Consider the following 23,574-nt stretch of genomic DNA (forward strand, 5'->3'; position numbering starts at 1 on the left):
TACTTTCAAAAAATGACAACACAATCGGAGTACCAATCTCCAAATGGAGCTCAGATTTATCTTCAAGCTGTGACCCTGAATTCTGGAAGCAAATATGTCTCAATGCTTCCCAGTTAATCAATAATCCCAACCTACAGCTGATTCAGTTTAAAATCCTTCATAGAGTACACTACACAGGACATAGAATGTTTAGAATGGGCTTAACTGACTCTAACATCTGTACACACTGCTCAGACCATAGAATAGATGACTACTTACACTCCATGTGGACCTGTGCTCCCATTAACAATTTTTGGCACCGAGTGTGTGAGGACCTATCTTTGGCACTTGGGTTCTCCATTCCTACCTCCCCTTTACTATGCCTGCTGGGCGATCTCTCCACAATTGATGTAGAAACAACCAAAACACAGCTTCTCATCACCGCATTAAGCATCTCCAAGAAAACCATTCTCATCAATTGGAAATCAAGGAAGAAAGTGAACATAGCTCTTTACAAAAATCTTTTGTTAGATCATATAGCTATGGAGAGAATGTCTGCTGAATCTAAGGAACAAATGTCAGAATTTCAGTCCGGCGCCTGTGGCTGTCCCCCGGGTGAATGGGGGCGCGGAGGTGGGGGTCGCGGATGTGCGGTTTGGGCTCGGGGTGGGGGGGATCCCTTTCTTTCTCCCTTCAGGGACGGGGCCGCTGTGGCTTGGTGGGCGGGGGGTGTGGGGGCCGCGGGCGGGTGGCCGTGTGGGTGTGCGTGGGGGCGAGTGGCATGGTGTTCTTCTGCGTGGCGCTGGTCGGGATCGGCGGGGGGATGCTTGCTCCGGGGTGGGGCGGTCGGGGGTGGCTTCGGCCGGGGGCTTGGAAGTGGGGCTGGCGGGAGGCTGGCTGGCGGTCCCTTCTACCTGCTGGTGTCTGGCTGGTCTCTGCTTCCTGGCCGGCGGTTGTCTCCCTCCCTCCGGGGTTTCTCCCTTGGCGTGTTGGTGGATGGACGGGGGGTGGAGTGGTGGCCGGTCTGCGGCGTGGCGGGGAGCGGGGAGGGCGGGGGCATCTGCTTGGGTGCCGGGCGGGGGGTGGCTCCTCTCATGGGCCCTGTCGTGCGGTGCTTGCTTCTCTGTCCCTCCCTGGCGCCTCTGGCTTGCGTGCTTGCTGGGTTTGGCCGTGCTCCGCTCTATGTGGGGTCCGGTGCTCTTGTGGTCGTCGTAGTGTTACTCCCTTGCCAGCCGTGGTGGTATGCGAGGGGCGCGTGGGCGCGGTTCCCGCTGTCCTGGTGGCGGTCGGATCTGCCTTGGGGCGTGTGGCTGGTCCGTGGTGTTTGGCGGTTTGGGGGTGGCGCTGTGGACACTACCTCCGGTGGGGCTCCGGTGTTGGGGGGCGCTGGGGGTATCGCCTCTGGGGGGTTGGGTGGGCCGGACTGGGCATCCTGGCGGGCCGGGTAGGGCCTGTGGTGTGTTCTGCGGCCTGTGGCTCGCCCCAGCCTGGGCTGTGGTGGGTGGCTGGTCGATCATGTGTCCTTGGTCCCCCCCTGCTCGGTGGGGGGCGTTGGGGTATGGGGCCCCCGTCCTTCCTGTGCCACTGCACCACCTCACATACATATACGACTTTGGGGGTGGCCTACGGTCGGGCGTGGTTGGGGAGGGGAGCTGCCTTGCGGGGCTCCTTTGCCCCTGCCGTGCCACTGACCTGATGCCCCCCAATTTTAATCACAGAGTAGACACTCAGAGTTTGGGGGGGCTGGTCAGGTGAGGGACCCTCCGAACGGCAGCTGTCCCCCGATTTTAATTGCATCATTAGCTATCATCCACATACACACCTATCATATACAGTACATGCACACAGATACACCCCCCAGGGACACAGAGACCAGCTCTTCATAGCTGTCCTCTTTTATTTTATTTTATTTATTTATTATTTTTAAAAATTGCATTATAGACACAATCACACCTTATCACATACACGGATGGGGCGGGCTGGATTGGGGTGCCTCGTGCCTGTGCCGCGGCGCCTGCCCTCCAGGGTCGGCGGTGTGGCCGGGGGCCTGGCCTTCGCGGTGGCTCACCCAGGGTGGCCTGGCTTGTGGGATGCCTTTGTCTGGTTCACCTGCCTTTCCCTGGGTTGGTTCCCTGGGCCCCTCTGGGGCCTGTTGATGCCGGGGCTTGCGCCGGTGGGGGGCGGCTTGCGGTGCTTCCCCTGGACTGACACGTGCTGCGGGCGCCTCTGCGCTCTTGGGGCGGGTTCGGCGGTCTCCGGGGGGCGGTGCCGGTGCTGCGGGTGGCCTGTGTGCCGCCGCGGGGGCTTGTGGTTGCTGCGCTGCGGCGGCTGCTGGGGCGCCGGGCCGGCTGGTGGGTTGGGGCTTGGTCATGCTTGCGGGTACTGTGGGCCTGGGTGGTGGGGTGGAGGTGGGGGGGGCGTGTGCCCTGGGGCCGAGCCCGCTGGGGGCGGTTGTGCTCTGCCAGGCGCTTGGCCGTTTGTCGCCGTTGCGCTTTGTGCTCTGCTAGGTTGCTGTCTGTGTCCTCGCCTCCCCCGGTCTGTCTGCGGGCTTGTCGGGGGTGGGGCTCCGGTGCGGGGGTGGTGCGCTGTTGGCTCTGGTGGCATGTGGCTGGTCTGGCTTCTGGTGGTTGGTGGGGTCCGTCGGCTGGTCTGCTGCTGGTCTCGCCTTCTCGGCTCTGGTGCATGGCTTCCCTGCGGCTTGGGGTGCGGTGCTCCCGCTCCCTCTTCAGGGTTTGCTGGCCCGCGGGTGTCGGTTGGCGCTGTGTGGTGGTTCACCTGGCTGCTCGCCCATTTTCCCGCCCGCTTGCTCAGTTTCCCGCTTTCCTCCTCACTGGCTCCTCTGTCTGCCTTGCTGGTGGCGTCCTACCGTTGGGATAGTGTGGCCTGGTGTCTTCCTGCTCCCCGGCGGTCCGTGCTCTCCGTGCCTGGGTTCTGGATTGTATGTCTGGGACCCCAGGGTCCACGGCTCCGCTGCTCCTTGGGTTACCAACAGGGGATAGGGTGAGGCTTCCGGGTGTCGGGCAGTCGACCACTGTGTGTGCGCACGCGTGCGTGTGTGTGTGTGTGTGTGTGCACGTGCGTGCGTGCGTGTGCGTGTCTGTGCACACTTGGGTGCGTAGGAGTGTGTATGTGTGTGCGTGTGCGTACTTTTATTTATTTATTTATTTGAGTTATTTATTTTGGGGGGGGGCATACAGGGGTTTGCTCCGTGGGGTCGGGTGCTGGGTGATACATCTCTGCTGCCCGTGCATGAGGGCCTCCTGCATCCCTGGGCGGGGCGGCCTTGTATCGGGGGTCGGGCAGGGGTTGGCCCGGGGCGGGCCGGCCTCCGCTCCCTGGGGGTGGGGGTGGCGGTGGGGGGGACTGGCGCTTCCGGCGTGGGCGGGCTTCTTTCCGGTTGTGGGGGCGTCTCTGGGCCTGCCGGTTTGTGGCCCCCGGTACTTGTCTGCCTTTGTGGGGTGTGATCTCTTGCTGGTCTCGGGGGTTGGCTGTCCTCCGGCCCGCCGGCGCCCTGTCTTTGGCTGGGATTACCTCTCTTCGGCCCCTTGCTGGTCTTCCCGGGGGGGAGGGCTCTCTGGGCTGTCTCTTGGGGCACTGATCTTTGTCAAATAAATTCTGTATAACAGGGGAAGTGTATATCACACTTCTCCCTGGCAGAGTAAATCTGTTGAGCACTTGAGGGCATTTAGATCTACAATTCTATCTGCCTTAAAGGCTGGACAGGAGAGGGGAAAAAAAAACAAAAAAGACTAAAATGTCATGTGGCAACATTTGAAATAGTCATTAATCACCCCTTATTGGAAAACTTTTGTTTTACTCCCAACACTGTCTTAGATGATCGTAGACACAGTACTCCTTGCGTCTTTACAAACTGCAACACTTCTGACACCCGTAGCCGAGCTCCTTGGGGTCAGCACAGCAAGGCATAACGAGGTGGGCGTCGTGCGATTGAAGGAGATGAAATCAGGTGGCAGTGGGAGCTCAGTGGAATGAAATCTGTCGGCCGGTTGTTGTTCCTCCACTGAAAGGCAAACATGAAAGGGTAGAAAGAAATGAGTGGGGGAAAGGTTGACACGAGAGTACCGCAGAGATTTGTCACATTGCATCACGTCCCCTCCTGCTGGCAGGCTTCCCAGCTCAGCCACATCTGTTCCCAAGTCAACTGAAGGTTCAAAAGTGCCAAAGCCTGAAATGCCAGTGCAATTCTAACCAATGTTGAATGAAAATTCCTGCATTATTCCTGGATATTTCAAGTGCAAAATTCTGACTGCATTCCAAGCGCCGTCCAAATATCAGGGCCCATTCTTGTGGCTGAAAACTTTCAAGGGGGATTCGAGGTGGAAAAATATCGAACGGCATTGAAAATGTATTCTAACTGCACGCTGACTGCACTCTAAATATTCTTATGCTATTCCAAACATTCTAATGGCGCTGGAAAAAAAACACAGCCAGCTGCCACTGAAACGTGACTATGAAGTTAACTCCACCAGTGGCCGCTGGTGTGGACGGTGCAGAGGTGCTGACATGAAACATCACTCACCATTGATGCGTTGACAATTCACATCACGTCATGCTGCCAAGGAAAAAAGGAGCCAAGCGGCATGGACAGCACAGAAGTGCTGATGCTGCGCCTTCCGACCAGACTTTGGGCAGCAATCAAATGGCACTTTTATCGCGTTCCAAGTGTTTTCTAAAAATTCTGACTGCATTTTAACGGTATTTTTAATATTCCTACGGTGTTCCAACTACATTGGAGTCAAATACGCAGGCATGATTTGAGATGGATTTTTAGAACTTTTTCATTCTGGTTGGTTCTGCTTGATTGGTTGTGAGTGTGACGGGGGTTTTCCCTCCACTTGTTGTCCTCCCTGTCGCTGGTTGCCGGGCAACTCTCAGCATGACCCTGGAGGCGGGTGGAGGTTGAGCAAACAGCGTCTTGTTGCTCCCGTGACTCATCTAGTTAACCTAGGTGACCTGGCCTCCTTGCGTCAAACTCATCCCAGCAGACATGAGCCTCCTTGAGGCGCTGCTATGTTGGCCCATGCCCTTGGCCCACCTCCTCAGCAGAGCACGCCACCACCAGGTCCCTGCTTGGGTCAGCGTCCCAGAGCGCATGTGTCAACATGTGATGGAGAGAGTCTGTGCTGCTCCTCTTTAATATCTCTTCATTGATTTGGGTACACGTCACTCAGTGACCCATTTTCCAGGGGGTCCTTGTGGTGCTTCTCATAGAAATAGACTTGAACGTCCCCCCCACAACAATCCAGAGGGAGTGAGTGTGTGCGGGAACAAGAGGAGGTGATAAGACTCGCGCTTTCTTAGCTTTGTGCTGTGATTGAAAATGTGAGCAAATCTTTGAGCTGTGCCTTAATGGAGCTGTCCTGGCCTGGCAGCAAAGCGGGGTTAATACCTTTTTCCACTTCCATTACCCCCACAGATTGGCTTCAGGTGAGTGAAGAGGCTGCACTGGACAAGAGGGAAGTGGCCTCCACGGTCGCCTCGGGCTCCACTTATTTGCCCCTTCCTCCCTGCTGCAGGCACCTCACCTGACAAGCACTGATGTGTGTTATTATATTCATAAAGACCCCACTGCCCCCCATGTGGGACATGTCATGACATCAGCGACAGGGACAGAAGTGGCAGCCGCTAATTATGCTGATGGTTGACTAACCATGACCCCTACCGTTATGGTAGTGTAGCCCCGCCTCCAAAGTGCATGGTGTGATGAGGGTAGTGACATTTGGCTCTGTGTACATGTACATGATATTACTGTATACGTACATGATATTATATGTGCAGGGCTTTGTATGATTGCCTATGAAACGTCAGCACATGAGAGCACCGCACAATGTGGATTTTATTCTGAGAGGCAGATTGAGTCTTCACGCATGGCTAGTTTTCTACCCTAAGGACCTGGCACGCCCGTTAACTACGTTTACACGCACGAGGCCTGTACGCTGGCTGAAGGTCCATGTTTAATAAGCCAATGTCATTAACATACAATAATACTTGTTATTGCTGTCGCTGTGGAAACAAAGGCACGCTGGCCTAACTAGGACAGTGGAGGCAATCTAAATTGAATTTAGCAGATAATCTCCACACGTATGAGGTTTATTGTAATAAAATGAATGTCGCCACTCCATTTGGCGCCAAACAAGTGTCCTCCTGCTGATTACGTTTCTTTATCAGGCTCTGTAAGAAGTGTCTTCCTGAGGACGAGTCCCAAGCCTGCACATCTAATCAAAGCTGCCAGAGATTTCAGATGATCAGGGCTGTCTGTCACAGCTACGTGCTCGCAGGCAGTAAAACTTGATTAGCGTTTCATTGCTGCAGTGAGAATTTAAGGCTCTGCTTCTACATTCACATAAAAGACGTCCGTCGTTGTGTTTGCCGACATTTTTAGGTCTTGCCGGGTTTCGCATCCGGTTGTTGTCGGCTCCGCCTCAAAGAGCTGGGGGGCAAATAAGCGTATTCCTAACTAGAAGTCATGTCAAATCAGAACAAAAATACCGCATAGAGGCGGCGTTCTCGCATGTGACAACTGTTCAAATGTGTATTTCTGGAAATGCTATTACTAAGATAGTAGTAAGATACTAAGATAACGGGAAAGAAGTTTGGGAAACAGCCAGAAAAATTGCCAAGAAGCCACCTTTCTCTGTATTTGCTAACCCTGTCGCCCTGCTGGAGTGCTGAGTATGAACACGATCCAGTTTACAGTGGGCAAGAGCAAGCTCAATTTATACCCAAATCCAAGTTAAAACATTGTTGGAAGTGGAAAACGTGCAATGCAGAAATATTTGCCACGTGTAAGAATGTCCAGCAATACTCCGTGGAGAAGTGAAATTGATGTGAAACTTGGCTATGGAGCTCAGACCCAGCCAAACCATGAAGGACACGTCCAAGAACGTCTTCATGCACACTGATTGACATCCATCCATCCACTCTCGATGCTGCTTCATCCTGCAAGTAGACACCTTTTCATCATGTCTGACGCTGAGATAAGCTTTCACTGCTTTTCCATCGTCGTGTTTTCAACTATTTGACCTTGTCATGCATCACAACGTGCACACTCACACCAGTGGAGCAAATCATTTCAACCACGCTTTCATATCCAAAATACTGAGTGTGTATGTGGCTGTGTAAGCATGATGCGTTTTGTACACATCCGTTTCCAATTGGAAGGGATTCCGAGGTACCACAGAAATAGGGGAGATTTGTGATTTGTGTCAGAGGTGACTCATTTTATACGTTGATGATGTTAAACTGCTGCTTTCTCTCAGGCGGACATGCCATAAACTTACATAGTTAGTAGACCATTGATGATTCTAATTGGGCCATTTACTGGCTCATCAAGGATATCTTCATCCATGCATGAGATTGCATGATGATATCATCCATGCATGAGATTGCCATGAGGATATCATCATCCATGCATGAGATTCCCATGAGGATATCATCCATGCTTGCCAGTGATGGATGGTGGTGTGTGGACGTGTTGTTGTTTTTGGGCGTGTATGGAGGATGGAGGAAGGATGTTAGAGTGAGGTGAACTGTGAGGGAAGTGACCCAGATAGAGAAGGGAAGCAATGGGGGGGGCATTATATATCTGCGTGGTTGGGGACCTGCTGGTCCATCTGTCTGCTCTGTAATTGGATGGACGTGTTCTTCATATGATGTTGCTACTTTGTGAAAGCATTAGTCATCTCTTTTTGTAGATATAGTGTTGCATTGACATGCCCTGGCCTCTCCCCTCGTGGGGTTCCAAAGTGGGGGACATTGAATGTGACTCTCCACTGGAGTGGAATGATGCGCCGCTGTGACTAGCAGAGAAAAGCCATTTTCATTTTGTGTGTGTTCCCTCTCCCTGAAAGCCAAAGGACAGATATAATAACACCACATAGACGTGATTATGCTGGCAAAAAGGTCATAACTGTTTTCCATGATGATGAAGTGCGGTGAAGTGGATGTCCCGCAGTGAGGAGAAGGTGTCATGTGGTGCTTGAATGGTAGCGCAGTCATGAAGGTATGAATGTAGCGTGAGAGCACGGCTAATACACGTCATTTGCTGTTTACATTCACCTGCTTTGTGTGTGTCTGCTGAAAGGAGTGCAGTGGGAAGCAGTGTAATATACAGTAGAAGACATCTACTGTATGTTTGGGATGTAAACACACCTGTAGTGTCCTTTTGGGCCCACCGGGAAACACTCAGTTCACTTCAATCCAAAAATGAGATTTATTGCTGTGTCATATGAGACTAAGAAATCATCTCCGCTCTGGGATGCTAATCTGGAGTTTAAGTAACGAGCGAGCAGTTTTGTTCTTTAAACACTTAGAGGATGTTTGTCCAGGCTTAGCTAGCAGCTGTTTGCATGCCCGCGGCGGTGGAGCAAAGCTTGATGCACATCTGTCCCAAGAAAGACAACCTGATGTCTCTTGTCTCTTTTCATCGTCCAGCGTCCGGCAGGATGAACGAGAGTCGAAGGGAAGCGCTCGCAGCGGCGCCCCCCGCGCCCACCGCCTCCTCCTCCTCCTCCTCGGGCGGTGCCGCCAACACCACCAACATGGCCGGCGGCCCTGGCACGGGCCAGAAGGACGAGGCCTTTTCCAAGCTGAAGGACAAGTTCATGAACGAGCTTAACAAGATCCCACGTGAGTGTACCAGCACACACAAACAAACATCAACAAATATTAACAATCACCATTTCCTCACAAAGCACAAGATAGCTCCACTCTTTCGATGGTTTGGAATATACACCACTTACTGGGCTTGTGAAGGTTAAGCCCATGCCACCGGATATCTGCTTTGACAAGTGAGAGATGCGGTTGCATGGGTCTCAGCCTCGTGGATGGATAAGAAGCAGCCATAAATCCTTAGATGAACGGAGACTTGCACCAAGTATCACAAGACTAGCAACTGCTTGACAGCCCGTCTCTTAAACAACGCAAGAGCCTGCCGGAAGGATTCTCAGGCATGCTCCTTAACTTAGCATGACCGAAGACCAGACTGGATGTAAATAGCATTAGCAGCGCTAGCATTAGCAGTATGCTAGCTAGTCACCAGGAAAGATTTCCAACACATCAGCGAACCAGATGTCCATTAAAAACACAGTGTCATTGATGTTGTTTATGATGTGTTGTGTAAAAGTAAGACAGGAACAGCATCAAAAGAAAAGCACTAAATGAATACAGAGCCACCATCCACCAGTACCAGCCTGGACTTTGGTTTTCAGAGAACAAATATGCACGTTAGCACTCAATGAGGTCATCACATCTTACCTTTATGCATTCCCACATAGTAGCAGCATTAGGGAGCAAACAGGAGGTGAAAGAATAAGGCTAAAAATACAGTATAGTAGTCTATCTGTGCAGCGTGGGACAAAGTTAGATGGTGCGTTCAAGGACTGTCCAACAAAGTGGGACAAGTCACCTTTTGCATTAAACATACAAAAAATGTGGGCTTTCTAACTGTATGTTAATTTTTTGAATAAAATAATGGCCCATATTTCCAAAATTGATATCCACGTGCATCAAATTGGATTATTAATAATTATTAATTATTTTATTTAAGTGTTTTGTTTTCTGGTCTCATCAAATGATCTTAGAAAACGTAGCCATTACGCACGCAGCCACACGCCATTCACGCCACACCTGCTGGTGGCGCTGTGAGCACGGAGATGCTACATGCACATGTTGCAGAATTAACTACATGAGCGTGTCATCATGCAGCAGGTAGCGCTGCCCTAACGTTGCTAAATATAGCAGCAGCAGCCAGTCACTCTTCACCACAGGGAGACACGCTCCTGTGGAATACTCGCCCTATTTTACACACACACACACACACACACACACACACACACACACACACACACACACACCCGTCACCCATATTTAATAGAGCGGAGAAATTCCTCCTTCCAAAGGAGGCTTATCCGCCTCAGCCGAGTGCATATTTACCTAAATAAAACTGACATGAAGATAAGTGCAGCAGCTTGAGTTGCAGAGGTCAGAGGTGGTGCATGCACAATATAAGACATACTGCATGTGCATCCACTATAATCAACACTGTCTTTGGATTGCGCTAATGAGGTGTCCGTCAGCGTATCATGATTTTCTCACCTCGTCCCCTCCGTCAAGAGGATGCTTCCCCCGGTGACGGATGCTCGAAGGCTTGTTTACCTCTCAGACTAGTGGTACTGTCTGGAAAGAGCTGTGGAGCTCATTTGGCAGCAGTAATGTGGGTCAGGCTTGCTTGTTTGCTTGTGTGAAGCAACTATGGTGCGTTCAAGGACACTAGGAGACAAAACATTATACATAAGCAAGACTAGGGGTGTCGCGAGACACTCAGTTCACAAGATGAGACGATACTCTAGATTGGGTCTCTGAGAATGAGACGAAACCAGATTTTAACATGACTTCTAAGAAAAGTACAATGAAAAAATAAAAAAATATGCCAATACTTTGCAATCTACTAATATCATTTCTGCTACGTTACACTCTTCTACACTCACTCCACCCACTGAGACAAAGAGACTGTATGAGGGCTCACTCTTCATGCTGTTGTTTCATGGAACAAACGTGCCAAGGTGCTGCAAGCAATGCACAGACTGAACCTCTTCCTGCCTGTTTGGAGGAAAACAGACGCACATGCACATGGCAATATATTGATTATCCTCTTCATTTTCATTTATTGTGTGATTCATTCATTCATTTATCATCATCCCAGGCCCATTGCCCACGACACGTTTTTTTTTACAAACGGGAAATCTTGTCATCTTTTAATCTCGCAAGATCTTTACAGCCCTACTAATCACACTGAAATGAAAATGAACTCCATTATTTTGCCAGCCTCGATATATTGCCATGTGCATGCTTGGCAAACAGGCAGGAAGAGAGTTCACTCTGTGCACTGGTTTCAACATCTTGGCGCGTTTGTTCCATAGAACAACAGCATTAACGTAGTGAGCCTGTTTGTCACTCATACAGTCGCTTTGTCTCAGTGGGTGGAGGCAGGGCAGCTAGCATACACACACATTATGTTAACATGCAGTCACTATTTGGGTTATGGTCAATATTCAGGTTTCTGCAACATTTGGAATAACCCGTTTACATGCGTGACCACACGGACAGTGTCATGATGCAACGTGCGTCATTTCCGGTCCTTCTTCTTCCTGTATCCAAAAACAATAAGAACAGCGTGGGGGCCGGTAGCAGTCGCCTTTGTTTGCGCTTTGGTGCAGTACGTGACACTATTAGGTCTCCCTTTCTTCATGAATGGAAGGCAACAACGTGAAGAAGTAGGAAATGGAGGCGGAGCTGTGCCATCCATATCCATGCTACCCCTTTCCAGAGCCCCCCCCCAGCCACTTTTGAAGATGCGTTTGTACAAACCCTGCTTGGCGTAACTTGTCGCTCCCCTTCTGATACTTTCTAATGTTCCTGTCTTTCAGCACACTAACGAGGTGGCTTGTTTCCAAAAGTGGGGGGGTTGCGTGCTTACAAGTACTTCCTGCTACTGACACCAGATTCCCTTCCAATACAACACAATGAACCTTCCTTTCCATGGGGGTGTCCCGATAGGCGTATACATGACCCAATATTCAGGTTAGGAAAGGAGTAACACAGGGCTAATATTCAAAAGGGTGATTGGTGTTTACATGGCCATCCGTGTGCGGCCGGGTTATTGCTAATATTTGGGTTATTTGACTGCATGTAACGTACCGGTAGTAGAAATGACATCAGTACATTACAATGTATTGTCATATTTTTTTTACATTTTTTCATTGTACTACTTTTCTTCAAAGTCATGTTAAAAAGTCATGTTGTCTTGTTCTCATAGACCCAAAGTGGCGCATCATCCTGCCTGCTGAACTGACTATGTAGTGTATACATCCTCTGCTGCCTGCCACGGTGTTTGTGGCAAGCGGCACGGGGAAGAGGGCTCTGGTGGTCATAACAAGACATAATCCAAGGTTAATTGACCAACAGGGTGCTGCCATAGTGGATTAATGAATGTTACGCTCTATCAACAAGTCAAGGAAGATGAAACTGTGAGGCAGCGCATCATTCTCTGCACACACAGCTCGAAATAAATAATGCTCCCTACTTGTTTGCAATGTCAGATTAGGATTATGCACATTCCTGATTTCGTCTTTTTTTACAAAAGGTAAAACTGAGGTTATGATCAAGTAAACATGGAAACATGACAAAGGTTTACTGCTGTGCAACATTTCCATGTTGGCTTTTTTCATGTGGAACCTTTTTAGCAAGGCTCCGTTTTGCAAGTGGTGTCACAGTGGCGGAACAAGAGATAAGCGGCGCCAGTCGAAGGGCCCAACACGTGCTGTTTTTTTCACTCTTCTGCACTATTCCTCTCCGTCTCTCTCTCTCTCTCTCTCTCTCTCTCTCTCTCTCTCTCGAAAAGCCACTCACCCAATGTAGTTAATTAGGGGATGCTTTTATTGCTTTCTGGGACTCGTCAGCTTTTAATTAAGGGACACAGACGTGCTTTTCACTGGGCAATGCGTCCTCCACGATGAAGATAAGGACTGGATTTCCAACGTGACCACCTGAATGGCAATCCATCGTGCACTCTTGTAGTACATTTAGCATGTGACATCGCGTTACTCTGTGTTTTTTTCATTTAGAGGGTGTAACAAGTAGCCAGACAAAAATAACATCTTCCATTAGCATGACTATGCACAGAATGTGATAACCAGTAGAACACTGCTTTTCACGGGCTCATCCCCCTCCAAGCCTTGACACTGATGTTCTCCTATTTCAGATCAACATTTGCAATAAAAGTAACTGTTGGAATTATTCGATTGGATTTAGCTCCAGAACCCTCCCCTTCTCTCTTCAATTGCCATTGTTTACTCACAATGGAAGCTATCAAGCTAAACCACAGGTTTGGCCCACCACATCGTTTATCTGGACTGCCAATGCCTGAAAATAATCAAATAAAAGACACTTTTTGGATTTTAGTTTATTATTTTTTGTATTTAAAAAACATTTTTATATATTGTCATTTTAGTATTATTATTAATTTTATGTATTTGTATTTTTGATTTATATTTTAAATTTTTAAGTAAAAAATAAAATGTTTAAAAAATACAAAAATAGAGGGTCTTTCTTGCTGAATGTATTTGTTTTGTCAATTTGGAGTTGGAGTTTCTTACTGTATGATTTGTTGTCAAACCCCATTTCAAATTAATCCTACATTAGTTGCCCCATTAGTCGTCCCTTGCGATATTGTGGTTCAACTAGCACTCCAAAACTGTATCGCGGTTTTTACAAAAATAATTCATTCATAAATAACGGCTGTTTCGTGGTTGACTGCGCCTATCATTACTTCCAAAACATAGAAAGACAAGTTGTAGAAGATGTAAAACTGGTGGGGTTTTACTCGTACGTGTGTGCTGCATTGTCACCGAGTTAGAAATGATTATACACTTACGCGCAATCACCTTTTCTGCAGAGACATTTTCATAGAAATCAGTTAGAAAAATGTTTTGGACAAGAAGTAGTACTTTGTACATATAGTACTGTATTGAATGTACATTGAACCTAACCCTAATAGTACATATAGTACTGTATTGAATGTACACAGAAACCTAACCCTAATAGTACTGTAATGCCCCTGGTGGTGGGGAAGGAGAGACTCAAGTCGCCGATGCACTTCAATCGCTTTATTCACAGCGGAGAACTTTGTAACAGTTCAGCCGTCTGTGGGTCTTTGTGTTCCCGAAATGGCCTGACCCGGTGCCCCCATGACATGCTGTCAGCACCGCCTCCCTGAGAGCTACAGGCACCACCACCTGCCACCTCTCTTCCCCAGTGGCTGGCTCCTTCCAAGCAGCACTGCATGCGCAGCACTGCAAACTTGCTCCACAGGCCCTTTGTGCCAACCGACAGTCCCATCGCGCTCTCCCAAGGTGGCCTCCTGCCACTTTGGACCCACTGTCGCACAGGTTTGAGGTCGGCGTCCTCTTTCTGCTTGAGCGCCCACTCTGCAGCATCCACTGCCTCCAGCGTGGCGCATGACGGCCCACCAGCTGTCTCATCACCGCACAGCTCCTTTTCTCTGGCGTCGTGCCAGTCGCAGTAGCTGCAGCCGTCCACAGCACACGGCCGCCAGGAAAGGCCGTCAGCGTTAGCATGCTGAGCCCCTGCTCTATGGATCACACTGAAGTGGAAGGATTGCAGCTCCTCTAACCATCGCGCCACCTGGCCTTTTGGTTCTCGGAAGGTCATCAACCACTGGAGTGCTGCATGATCAGTTCTGATGGTGAAGGGCACGCCACAGAGGTAGTACTTAAAGTGGCGTGCAGCCAGCACCACAGCCAACAGCTCACGCCTGGTCACGCAGTAGCGCCGCTCACTTTTATTGAATGTTCGGCTGAAGTAGGCTACCACCTGTTCACCTTCTGGCCCCACCTGCGATAACACCGCCCCCATGCCGACATTGCTAGCGTCCGTGTCCAGCACAAAGGGCAAAGCTGGGTCTGGAGCGGTGAGGACAGGAGCGTTCGTGAGGGCCCTCTTGAGGTTGGAAAACACCTCCTGACAGTCTGGCGTCCATGCGAAGGCCTGGCCGTTCTGGAGGAGGCGAAACAAGGGCGCACCGATGCAGGAAAATCCCTTCACGAACCTCCGGTAATAGGAAGCTAGGCCCAAGAAACTCTTGAGCTGCTTTTGGTCTCTCGGGGCCGGCCAGTCTCTGATGGCGTTGACCTTCTCCTCCAGTGTGCTGATACCACTCGCATCCACCTTGTGGCCCAGGAATGCCACCTCTCGCCGCATAAAATGGCAGTTCTCAGGATGCAGCTTCAGTCCAGCCGCCGCAATCCTCCCCAACACTAGCCTCAGGGAATCTAGTGCGGCCTGGAAGGGCCTCCCATGGACGAGGACATCGTCCAGGTACACTAAACACTGCTGCCTGGGAATATTTGCAAGCACAGTGTCCATCAGCCGCTCAAAAGTCCCTGGTGCATTGCAAAGTCCGAAACTCATAACCTTGGTGCAGAACGCGGTCTTTGGTCTTGACTCAGGGGGGAGGGGGACCTGCCAGTACCCAATGCGCAGGTCGAGCGATGAGAACCACACAGACCCCAACACCAGGTCCAATGTCTCATCAACTCGAGGAAGCGGGTAACAGTCCTTCCTCGTGACCTTATTCAACGGTCTGTAGTCCACACAGAACCGCGGCCGAGAGCTGTTCTACCTGGGGACCATCACAGCATCAGAGGGCTCGATGATCCCCGCCTCAAGCATTACCTGGATCTCTTTATCAGCCGCCTCCTGCCGGACCATGGGCAGGCGACGAGGCCGCACCTTCACTGGACGTGCGTCCCCAGTGTCGATATGGTGTTCAACAAGGTGCGTGAAGCCCACCTCATTTTCACTGAAGGCGAAAATGTCTTTAAAGTCCCACAGCACTCGCCACAACTGCTCTTGCTGACCAGCATCTAGGCGAGTGCAGTTCTTTTCCTAGATGGATCGGATTGGCTCCATCCGGTCCTCCACAGTAGGCAGGCTGGGTGACACTGCCCCCCACTTTGGACCAAGCCTCTCAGGGCGAGCAAACTCTACCTGTCTACTCGCCGGCTGCTGTGGTGTCGCCCCCTGCTGGGGACAGGCCCTCTTCAGGCGAGCAGACTCTGCCCATGTGGACAACGGCTGCTCTGGTGTCGCCCCCCTCTGGGGACGGAACCTCTTCAGGCGAGTGTTCAGGCGGCTGCTCTGGTAACGATGACACCGCCCACCTGTGCGGATCAGATGGGGTCTCACTGTGCACCGCGATGTCTGCAACCACGGTGTCAATGGACGCTGCTGCAGTCCGTTGAGTGGGGCTGATAAGCTTCACACGCTGACCCCCTGGCAGGATAATCACTGCAGCTCCCAGGTCCACCACACAACTTGTAGCCTTCAGGAAGTCCCGGCCTAATATGCATGGGTCGCTCACATCTGCCACTCAGGCCACAAAGGACTTAGAGAGACCCCTTAGGACAAACTTGAACTTCCCTTTTCCTTTCATCTGGGCTGTCTCCCCGGTCACTGTTCTCAGCCTTGTCAAGGTTGGCTCTATAACGGTTCCCACTGGAACGACGTCAGACCTTACTATCGTGGCCGAAGAACCAGTATCCACCAGGGCCGTGCAAGCAACATCTCCAATCTGCACACAGACATGACAGGGGTCTCCCACCTCCGTCCAGCCCACAGCCACAACAGCTGTATCGTCGGTGTGCTGGTCCCTCCACGCAACCCCTGCGTCTGCAGGCGGAAGTTCCCGTTTGACCACTGAAAGGGCCCGTGCCATCCGGGCTACACGGGCCCCTTCCTGTTTCCCCACGCGTCTTTCAACTTGGGGCAGCGGCGCAGCAGGTGACCTGGTTGACCACACCCCCAGCTGGTCACGGGGCGCGTGCGTCGGTCACCCCCTTCCTCACGCTGGGCTGAACGGGCCATTACTGCACAGACCAGTTCCTCCACCCACGGCGGCCTTTTCTCCATCACTTCTGCCACCATCGCAGCTGAAACAGGGTGGGACGGCGTCTGCAGCGCCCCCTTGGCTGCAATCTCCCTCTCCATGGCGAGCGCGAGGGCCTCATCCAGGGTGGTGGGGTGGGCGAGCTGGACATGTAGGCGCAGCTCGTCTGGTCTCAGTACTTGGACGAACTGGTCACGAATCAGCTCGCTCTGGATTGAGCCTGGCATCCCTGCATATGCGCGCCGACCCAGGGCTTCGATGTCATGGGCGAGGCAACGAAGCTGCTCACCTGGCTGACGCTCACGGTGCTTGAATTCACAGCGTGTGGTGTCTTTAATATCACACACCCCAAAACGCCTGTGCAGTGCGCCCACTAGCGTGCAGTAATTAAGCCTCTCTTCCGGGCCCAGCAGCAATAAGCAGGACGCAGCGTCATCTGTCAACGATAATGCCAGCAGCACCGCCTTCAACCTCGCAGTCCAGCCCGCTGAATCAGCCACAAGCTCAAACTGTGCCTTATAGGCTTCCCAGCTCCCTTTACCGGAGAATTTCAGTGCTTTCATAAGGTCCCACATGTGCTGATGGGCGCTGCCATGTTTGTTCCTCTCCGCGTCGTGCCGCAGCTCCATCATGGCCGCGCTCTCATTTTGGCGCGAAACGCCGGAGTCATGGCATCCGTGCTCCGCGAACTTTGTCTCATGCATGCTTATTACACACTCGCTGGCTTCCTCCTTCACCGACAGTCGAGCGCCGAACTCACCAGGCATTTCAATCACGCACTGGTCAGCTCCCTCCTTCACCTTCGGTCGAGCGCCGAACTCACTGGGCATGCTCCCCCCACAACAGCGGTCGTGCAGCGGGGTTGAAACCGAAACTTCTGACACCAATGTAATGCTACTGGTTGTGGGGAAGGAGAGACTCACGTCGCCGATGCACTTCAATCGCTTTATTCACAGCGGAGAACTTTGTAACAGTTCACATTCACACAAGGGCTGCTGTAGGCCACAACCCACGCCAACATCCACAACACTTCCAACTTTCTCAACACTCTCCCAGCACTCAGACCTCTCGCTCTCTTGCTCGTGATGTCTCACTGGCACTTTCCAAGCCCCGCCCCTTAAAGGCCCAGGCACACAAGTCACAGATATTACAGTACATATAGTACTGTATTGAATGTACACAGAAACCTAACCCTAATAGTACATATAGTACTGTATTGAATGTACACAGAAACCTAACACTAATAGTACATATAGTACTGTATTGAATGTACACAGAAACCTAACCCTAATAGTACATATAGTACTGTATTGAATGTACACAGAAACCTAACACTAAGAGTACATATAGTACTGTATCGAATGTACACAGAAACCTAACCCTAATAGTACATACATATAGTACTGTATTGAATGTACACAGACACCTAACCCTAATAGTACATATAGTACTGTATTGAATGTACACAGAAACCTAACACTAATAGTACATATAAGTACTGTATTGAATGTACACAGAAACCTAACCCTAATAGTACATAAAGTACTGTATTGAATGTACACAGAAACCTAACACTAATAGTACATATAGTACTGTATTGAATGTACACAGAAACCCAACACTAAGAGTACATATAGTACTGTATTGAATGTACACAGAAACCTAACACTAAGAGTACATAAAGTACTGTATTGAATGTACACAGAAACCTAACACTAAGAGTACATATAGTACTGTATTGAATGTACACAGAAACCTAACACTAAGAGTACATATAAGTACTGTATTGAATGTACACAGAAACCTAACACTAATAGTACATATAGTACTGTATTGAATGTACACAGAAACCTAATCTTAATAGTACATATAGTACTGTATTGTATGTACACAGAAACCTAACCCTAATAGTACATACAGTATAGTACTGTATTGAATGTACACACAAACCTAACACTAAGAGTACATATAGTACTGTCTTGAATGTACACAGAAACCTAACCCTAATAGTACATACAGTATAGTACTGTATTGAATGTACACACAAACCTAACACTAAGAGTACATATAGTACTGTCTTGAATGTACACAGAAACCTAACCCTAATAGTACATAAAGTACTGTATTGAATGTACACAGAAACCTAACACTAATAGTACATATAGTACTGTATTGAATGTACACAGAAACCTAACACTAAGAGTACATATAGTACTGTATCGAATGTACACAGAAACCTAACCCTAATAGTACATATAGTACTGTATTGAATGTACACAGAAACCTAACCCTAATAGTACATATAGTACTGTATTGAATGTACACAGAAACCTAACCCTAATAGTACATAAAGTACTGTATTGAATGTACACAGAAACCTAACACTAATAGTACATATAGTACTGTATTGAATGTACACAGAAACCCAACACTAAGAGTACATATAGTACTGTATTGAATGTACACAGAAACCTAACCCTAATAGTACATATAGTACTGTATTGAATGTACACAGAAACCTAACACTAATAGTACATATAGTACTGTATTGAATGTACACAGAAACCTAACACTAAGAGTACATATAGTACTGTATTGAATGTACACAGAAACCTAACACTAAGAGTACATATAGTACTGTATTGAATGTACACAGAAACCTAACACTAAGAGTACATATAAGTACTGTATTGAATGTACACAGAAACCTAACACTAAGAGTACATATAGTACTGTATTGAATGTACACAGAAACCTAACACTAAGAGTACATATAATACTGTATTGAATGTACACAGAAACCTAACACTAAGAGTACATATAAGTACTGTATTGAATGTACACAGAAACCTAACACTAATAGTACATATAGTACTGTATTGAATGTACACAGAAACCTAATCTTAATAGTACATATAGTACTGTATTGAATGTACACAGAAACCTAACACTAAGAGTACATATAGTACTGTATTGAATGTACAGTGTTCATTCACTGTTCAACTTTTGCAGATTCACTGTTTAGTTTTGTTTTATTACACCGAATGAATGCTTTTACAGGCCGAGCCTGGCCCTTTAGGAAGAATTGCATTGTGGGAAGTTGAGTTTCTCTCTCTTCCCTTTCTCGTCTGTCTGCACCGCCCATTGTTCGTGCGTCCTGATTGGCTGTTGACCAATTGGCTGTCTCCTTCGTGCTGCCCTGCTGTGTCTCCTGTGTCATCGCTAGCTTGCTTGCTTGCTAGCTTGTAAATGAATCTTCGGTTCGAAGGAGGAGGACTGCAGCAATATGTCTTAACAAGGATACAAAAACGCTACACTACAGGTGCCAGGACGAAAAGGCACAGTCGCATGAGTGAAATACGCGTGAGAGACTTAATAATTTCTTGTGTCTGACCTGCAGGTTGATCATTAAATTTCAAGTGTATGTTTGACATTCTTTGTGTGTTTTAAACAAGCGAGAAATGTTAGAAAATGTATGTATGAAGGGTATGGTGGGGGCTTTTACAGCCGCAAAACATAGAGTCAGACCTGTGTTAGCGGCCACCTGTATATAACGGCCACCTGCCTATAGCGGCCGCTGAAAAACCCCCCGCAGCAAATGTACATGTTGTAGACCCTGTGTATAACAGTCACTTGTCTAACGCGGCCACCCATTTTGTCTCCCTTGGTCAATATCTGACCGCATATAGCGGCCAAATTTCCAACTCAAGTAGAAGCTTCATGCACGAAAAAGTTTAGTTTTTCAATCAGTGAAGCCGTCGTGTGTAGACTTTAATTACTGAGTCCTAGCTCAGTCACAATCATTCACAAGATCCACACAAACTGTCAGTTGTTCCACATAAAAAACCCGTCTTCTTTTGAGCTTGCTATTTCCTGGTCAAACATGTAACTTTAAGAGCATTTGCACCAAAACATTACCGCAAAGTAGGCTGGGAACAGGACGTGCTCCCAGCAACGCTACAATAAAAAAAAACATACGCTAGCATGCATGCGGCAGCGTGAGCAAAACTGAATTTGGTTGTACTTAATTGAAGTATTTTAGAATGTACTCACGTTATTTTTCATCAATCCTCATCCACAAATCCATCAAAGTCCTCATCTTCTGTATTCGACACAAACAAAGCCGTCTTCTTTTCCGTTCGCTACTAGTCTGTTAACTTGTCAGTGTTATTCAGCTCCGAAGCAAAGAAGGAAACTTCTCCTGTTGCTTCTGCCAACTTTATTTCTTGAACGCGGCCACCAGAGAGCAGCTCAGAACACACACACATCTCTCAACATCGTCTCTCCTTCCTGCTTGCCCACAAGCCAAAGGTTAAACAAGCCCCACTACATAGCTGTCCAGCCAATGCCTGTAAGAAATGACACCGTTTATTTCCTGGTGTGCACTGGTCAATACTGTAATGCCGCTTGTTGTGGGGAAGGAGAGACTCACGTCGCCGATGCACTTTAATGGCTTTATTAACAGCGGAGAACACTGCAGGACTTTACATCCACGCCAACATAAACACACTTCCCAACTCTCTCCAAACTCACAGCTAGCACTGAGCCTAGCTCTCCTGCTCGGGACGCCCACCGTCACTTCCCGTCACTTCCTGATGAACTAAAGCTGTAATGACACTCTGCCGTATAAAAAGTAAAATATTAAAAACAAGCGTAAGACATTACTAGCACAGCTTTGTTCTGTGGGTCGTGGATAATAACAAGCCTAGTAGTGCTGTACAACTTTTATCCGCAGTCCCACAGTGCCCTCTACTGGTCAACATTATTATTATTATTATTTCCCCCCTTTTTTTTCCCTCTACTGGTCAACATTCAAACTGGACGCCAACCTGTCTATAAAGGCCACCTGCCTATAGCGGCCACTTTTGCAGACTCCCTCTAGTGGCCGCTATAGACAAGTTTGACTGTACATTCATTGTCAATAATGAAGTTGGCTACTTTGTGAATTTCACTTATTGCGGGCTATTTTGAGAACCTAACACAGAAACCTAACCCTAATGGTACATATATGGTATATCTACACAGAACCTTTCATACACTATTGTTATAGACATTTGCTAGAAGTATTGTCATTTGTTTACAACAGCTATGTACTGTACATGTAGTACTGTATGTCCATGCAAAGCAATTCCAATGAAAAACACTTCCATTCCTGCCGTTGGTTCCCGGTGGCCCCCGAGGCGAGGCCAAAGCCATCGGTGCATCCTGCAGTGATTTAGAAGCATCATCTATCGTCTTTCCTTGGAGGAGAGAACTCATTGATTTGTGTCAAGCAGGCATTTGCAAACAAAGCAAAAAGCAACTCTACTTTTCAAAAGAGACTTTGAGCACAGGACGAGGATTGTATTTCTCAATAAAGAGATAGTGGGAGGTGTGCAAAGTGTTTAGGTGGCCACCTTTGCATGGAGCCCCCACAGTTTACAGAGGCAGCATTATGCTGCGCTTATATGACTTGTGCATGAGTGATTTGCATTTAATAAGCAGCATTAATCACACAGCTGCTCAGGAGGAAGCCCTAATCTCATTAGCCAAATTCAGCCGTGACAGCCGGATGTGCGGCTGCTTAACAAACCGCACAGCTGCTTTCACATGCTTGACGTTATTTTCCAACACTTTCTGTTGAGCAGGATGCAAAAACAAGTGGGAGGACAGAAATTGTTCATGAAATATGCCAACATCTGTTCCTGCCACTAAGTTGGCCGGGGTGACACCTCATAGGAAGCTCATGCCCCAATGTGCCCGTCCACAGTGCCGTCATGGGCCATCGTGTCTATCGCCTTTGTGGCCATCATCCTCGTGCTGGCCTGCTGCTTCTGCATTTGCAAAAAGTGGATCTTCAAGAAGAAGAACAAAAAGAAGGGCAAAGACAAAGGCAAAAACGCCATCAACATGAAGGACGTGAAGGATGGCACCAAAACCGAGGTAACCGTTCTATTCTAACATGAGAACGCTCTTGTATCTTCAAAGTGTTCCTTAGAGCAACTTTTGTCCTCCATTTCTCCACTTGATTGAACTGAAGAGATGATTTCTGTCATGTTTGTCTAATGAGGACCTGCTTACTTGTTGAGGCAATGAAGTGGTGTGCACCCCGAGAAATGACAGAAAAAATGTCATCTTTAAGTTTGCCTTCTGCGGTGTTCTTGCTGCAGAATGAAGGCCATGAGGTTACATGGGGTTCCTACTGTAGGTTGCATGAAGGAATGAAGCTGGAAGGTGGTCATTTCTCGCGGTGTTCTCCAGACTCTGGTGTGTTTTCTCCTGTGTGTGGTTGTTTTAATGTGTGTTTCTTCCTTCTATGTCCTCCTTATCTGTGTTGTGTCTGATGACTGTTCGGGATGGTCACTGGCGGTAGGTTCCCGATTTGCTGTTGGATCTTCTTAAGCCTGCTGCTCTGATGTTTCTTTCGATAGCCTCTTGACAACAACTTAACTCCCATTCAGCCAAATATATGTAACTATGCATACACTACATGTACTGTATATATGTGCGTACCAGCTGCATATGCACATATATACAAGGATGATAAGCACCGGGTGCGCCTTGACGAGACTGAGCAACACTGATTTGTGCCAAGCAGCGTCTCCCACCAGGAAATGTAAGTTGAAAATGGCGGAGAAGAAAAAGGGGGGCCAAACAAACCAGGCTTACCAATCATCTATCTAAAATCAGGGATTTTAGGTGCTTCAATGTTTTCCGCCTCTATCCATGTGCCGATTAGGGTTTTGGCGACAGAAGCGGGACGCCCATCAGCCACCAATCAGTGTCGTCCAGCCTTTTGCTTTCACTTGAGCAGACTGACCAATTCAAAAGAAGTAACTAGACCAACCCTTTTAGCCACACCCATTTGCTGGCATGACGCTTTGATCTAGCATTAACATAAGGGGGCGGGACTCTTGATGATGGTAATAATGGTTGTGAGGGGAGGTGGGTGGGGGTGTTTGAAGGACAGAGAATGCAGTGCATGAAAGAAAGAAAGACTCTTGGACGCCAACCTTTGATGCTGAAGGAATGACCTTGAAAGCAAGCGCATGTTTTAGCAAACTATCCCCCCCACCCCCCACCCTCACCACCATCACCACCATCACCTGCTAACCAAAGGGCAACGTCAC

General features: G+C 48.6%; 1 protein-coding gene across 6 annotated transcripts in view; it reads left to right on the plus strand.

Annotated features, from left to right (window-relative positions):
* Positions 1-23,574, plus strand: part of syt1a (synaptotagmin Ia) — a 152,947-nt gene that overhangs the window by 107,567 nt on the left and 21,806 nt on the right. For all 6 annotated transcript variants that reach the window (XM_054800775.1, XM_054800774.1, XM_054800769.1 and 3 more), the window contains 2 exons: positions 8,434-8,628; positions 22,215-22,387. In XM_054800775.1, the coding sequence (XP_054656750.1) occupies positions 8,445-8,628; positions 22,215-22,387 (357 nt within the window). In that variant the 5' untranslated portion in view covers positions 8,434-8,444. The remainder of the gene's footprint in view (positions 1-8,433; positions 8,629-22,214; positions 22,388-23,574) is intronic.

Source organism: Dunckerocampus dactyliophorus, chromosome 15 (genome assembly GCF_027744805.1).
Source record: "Dunckerocampus dactyliophorus isolate RoL2022-P2 chromosome 15, RoL_Ddac_1.1, whole genome shotgun sequence".
In the NCBI taxonomy this organism is placed as follows: Eukaryota; Metazoa; Chordata; class Actinopteri; order Syngnathiformes; family Syngnathidae; genus Dunckerocampus; species Dunckerocampus dactyliophorus.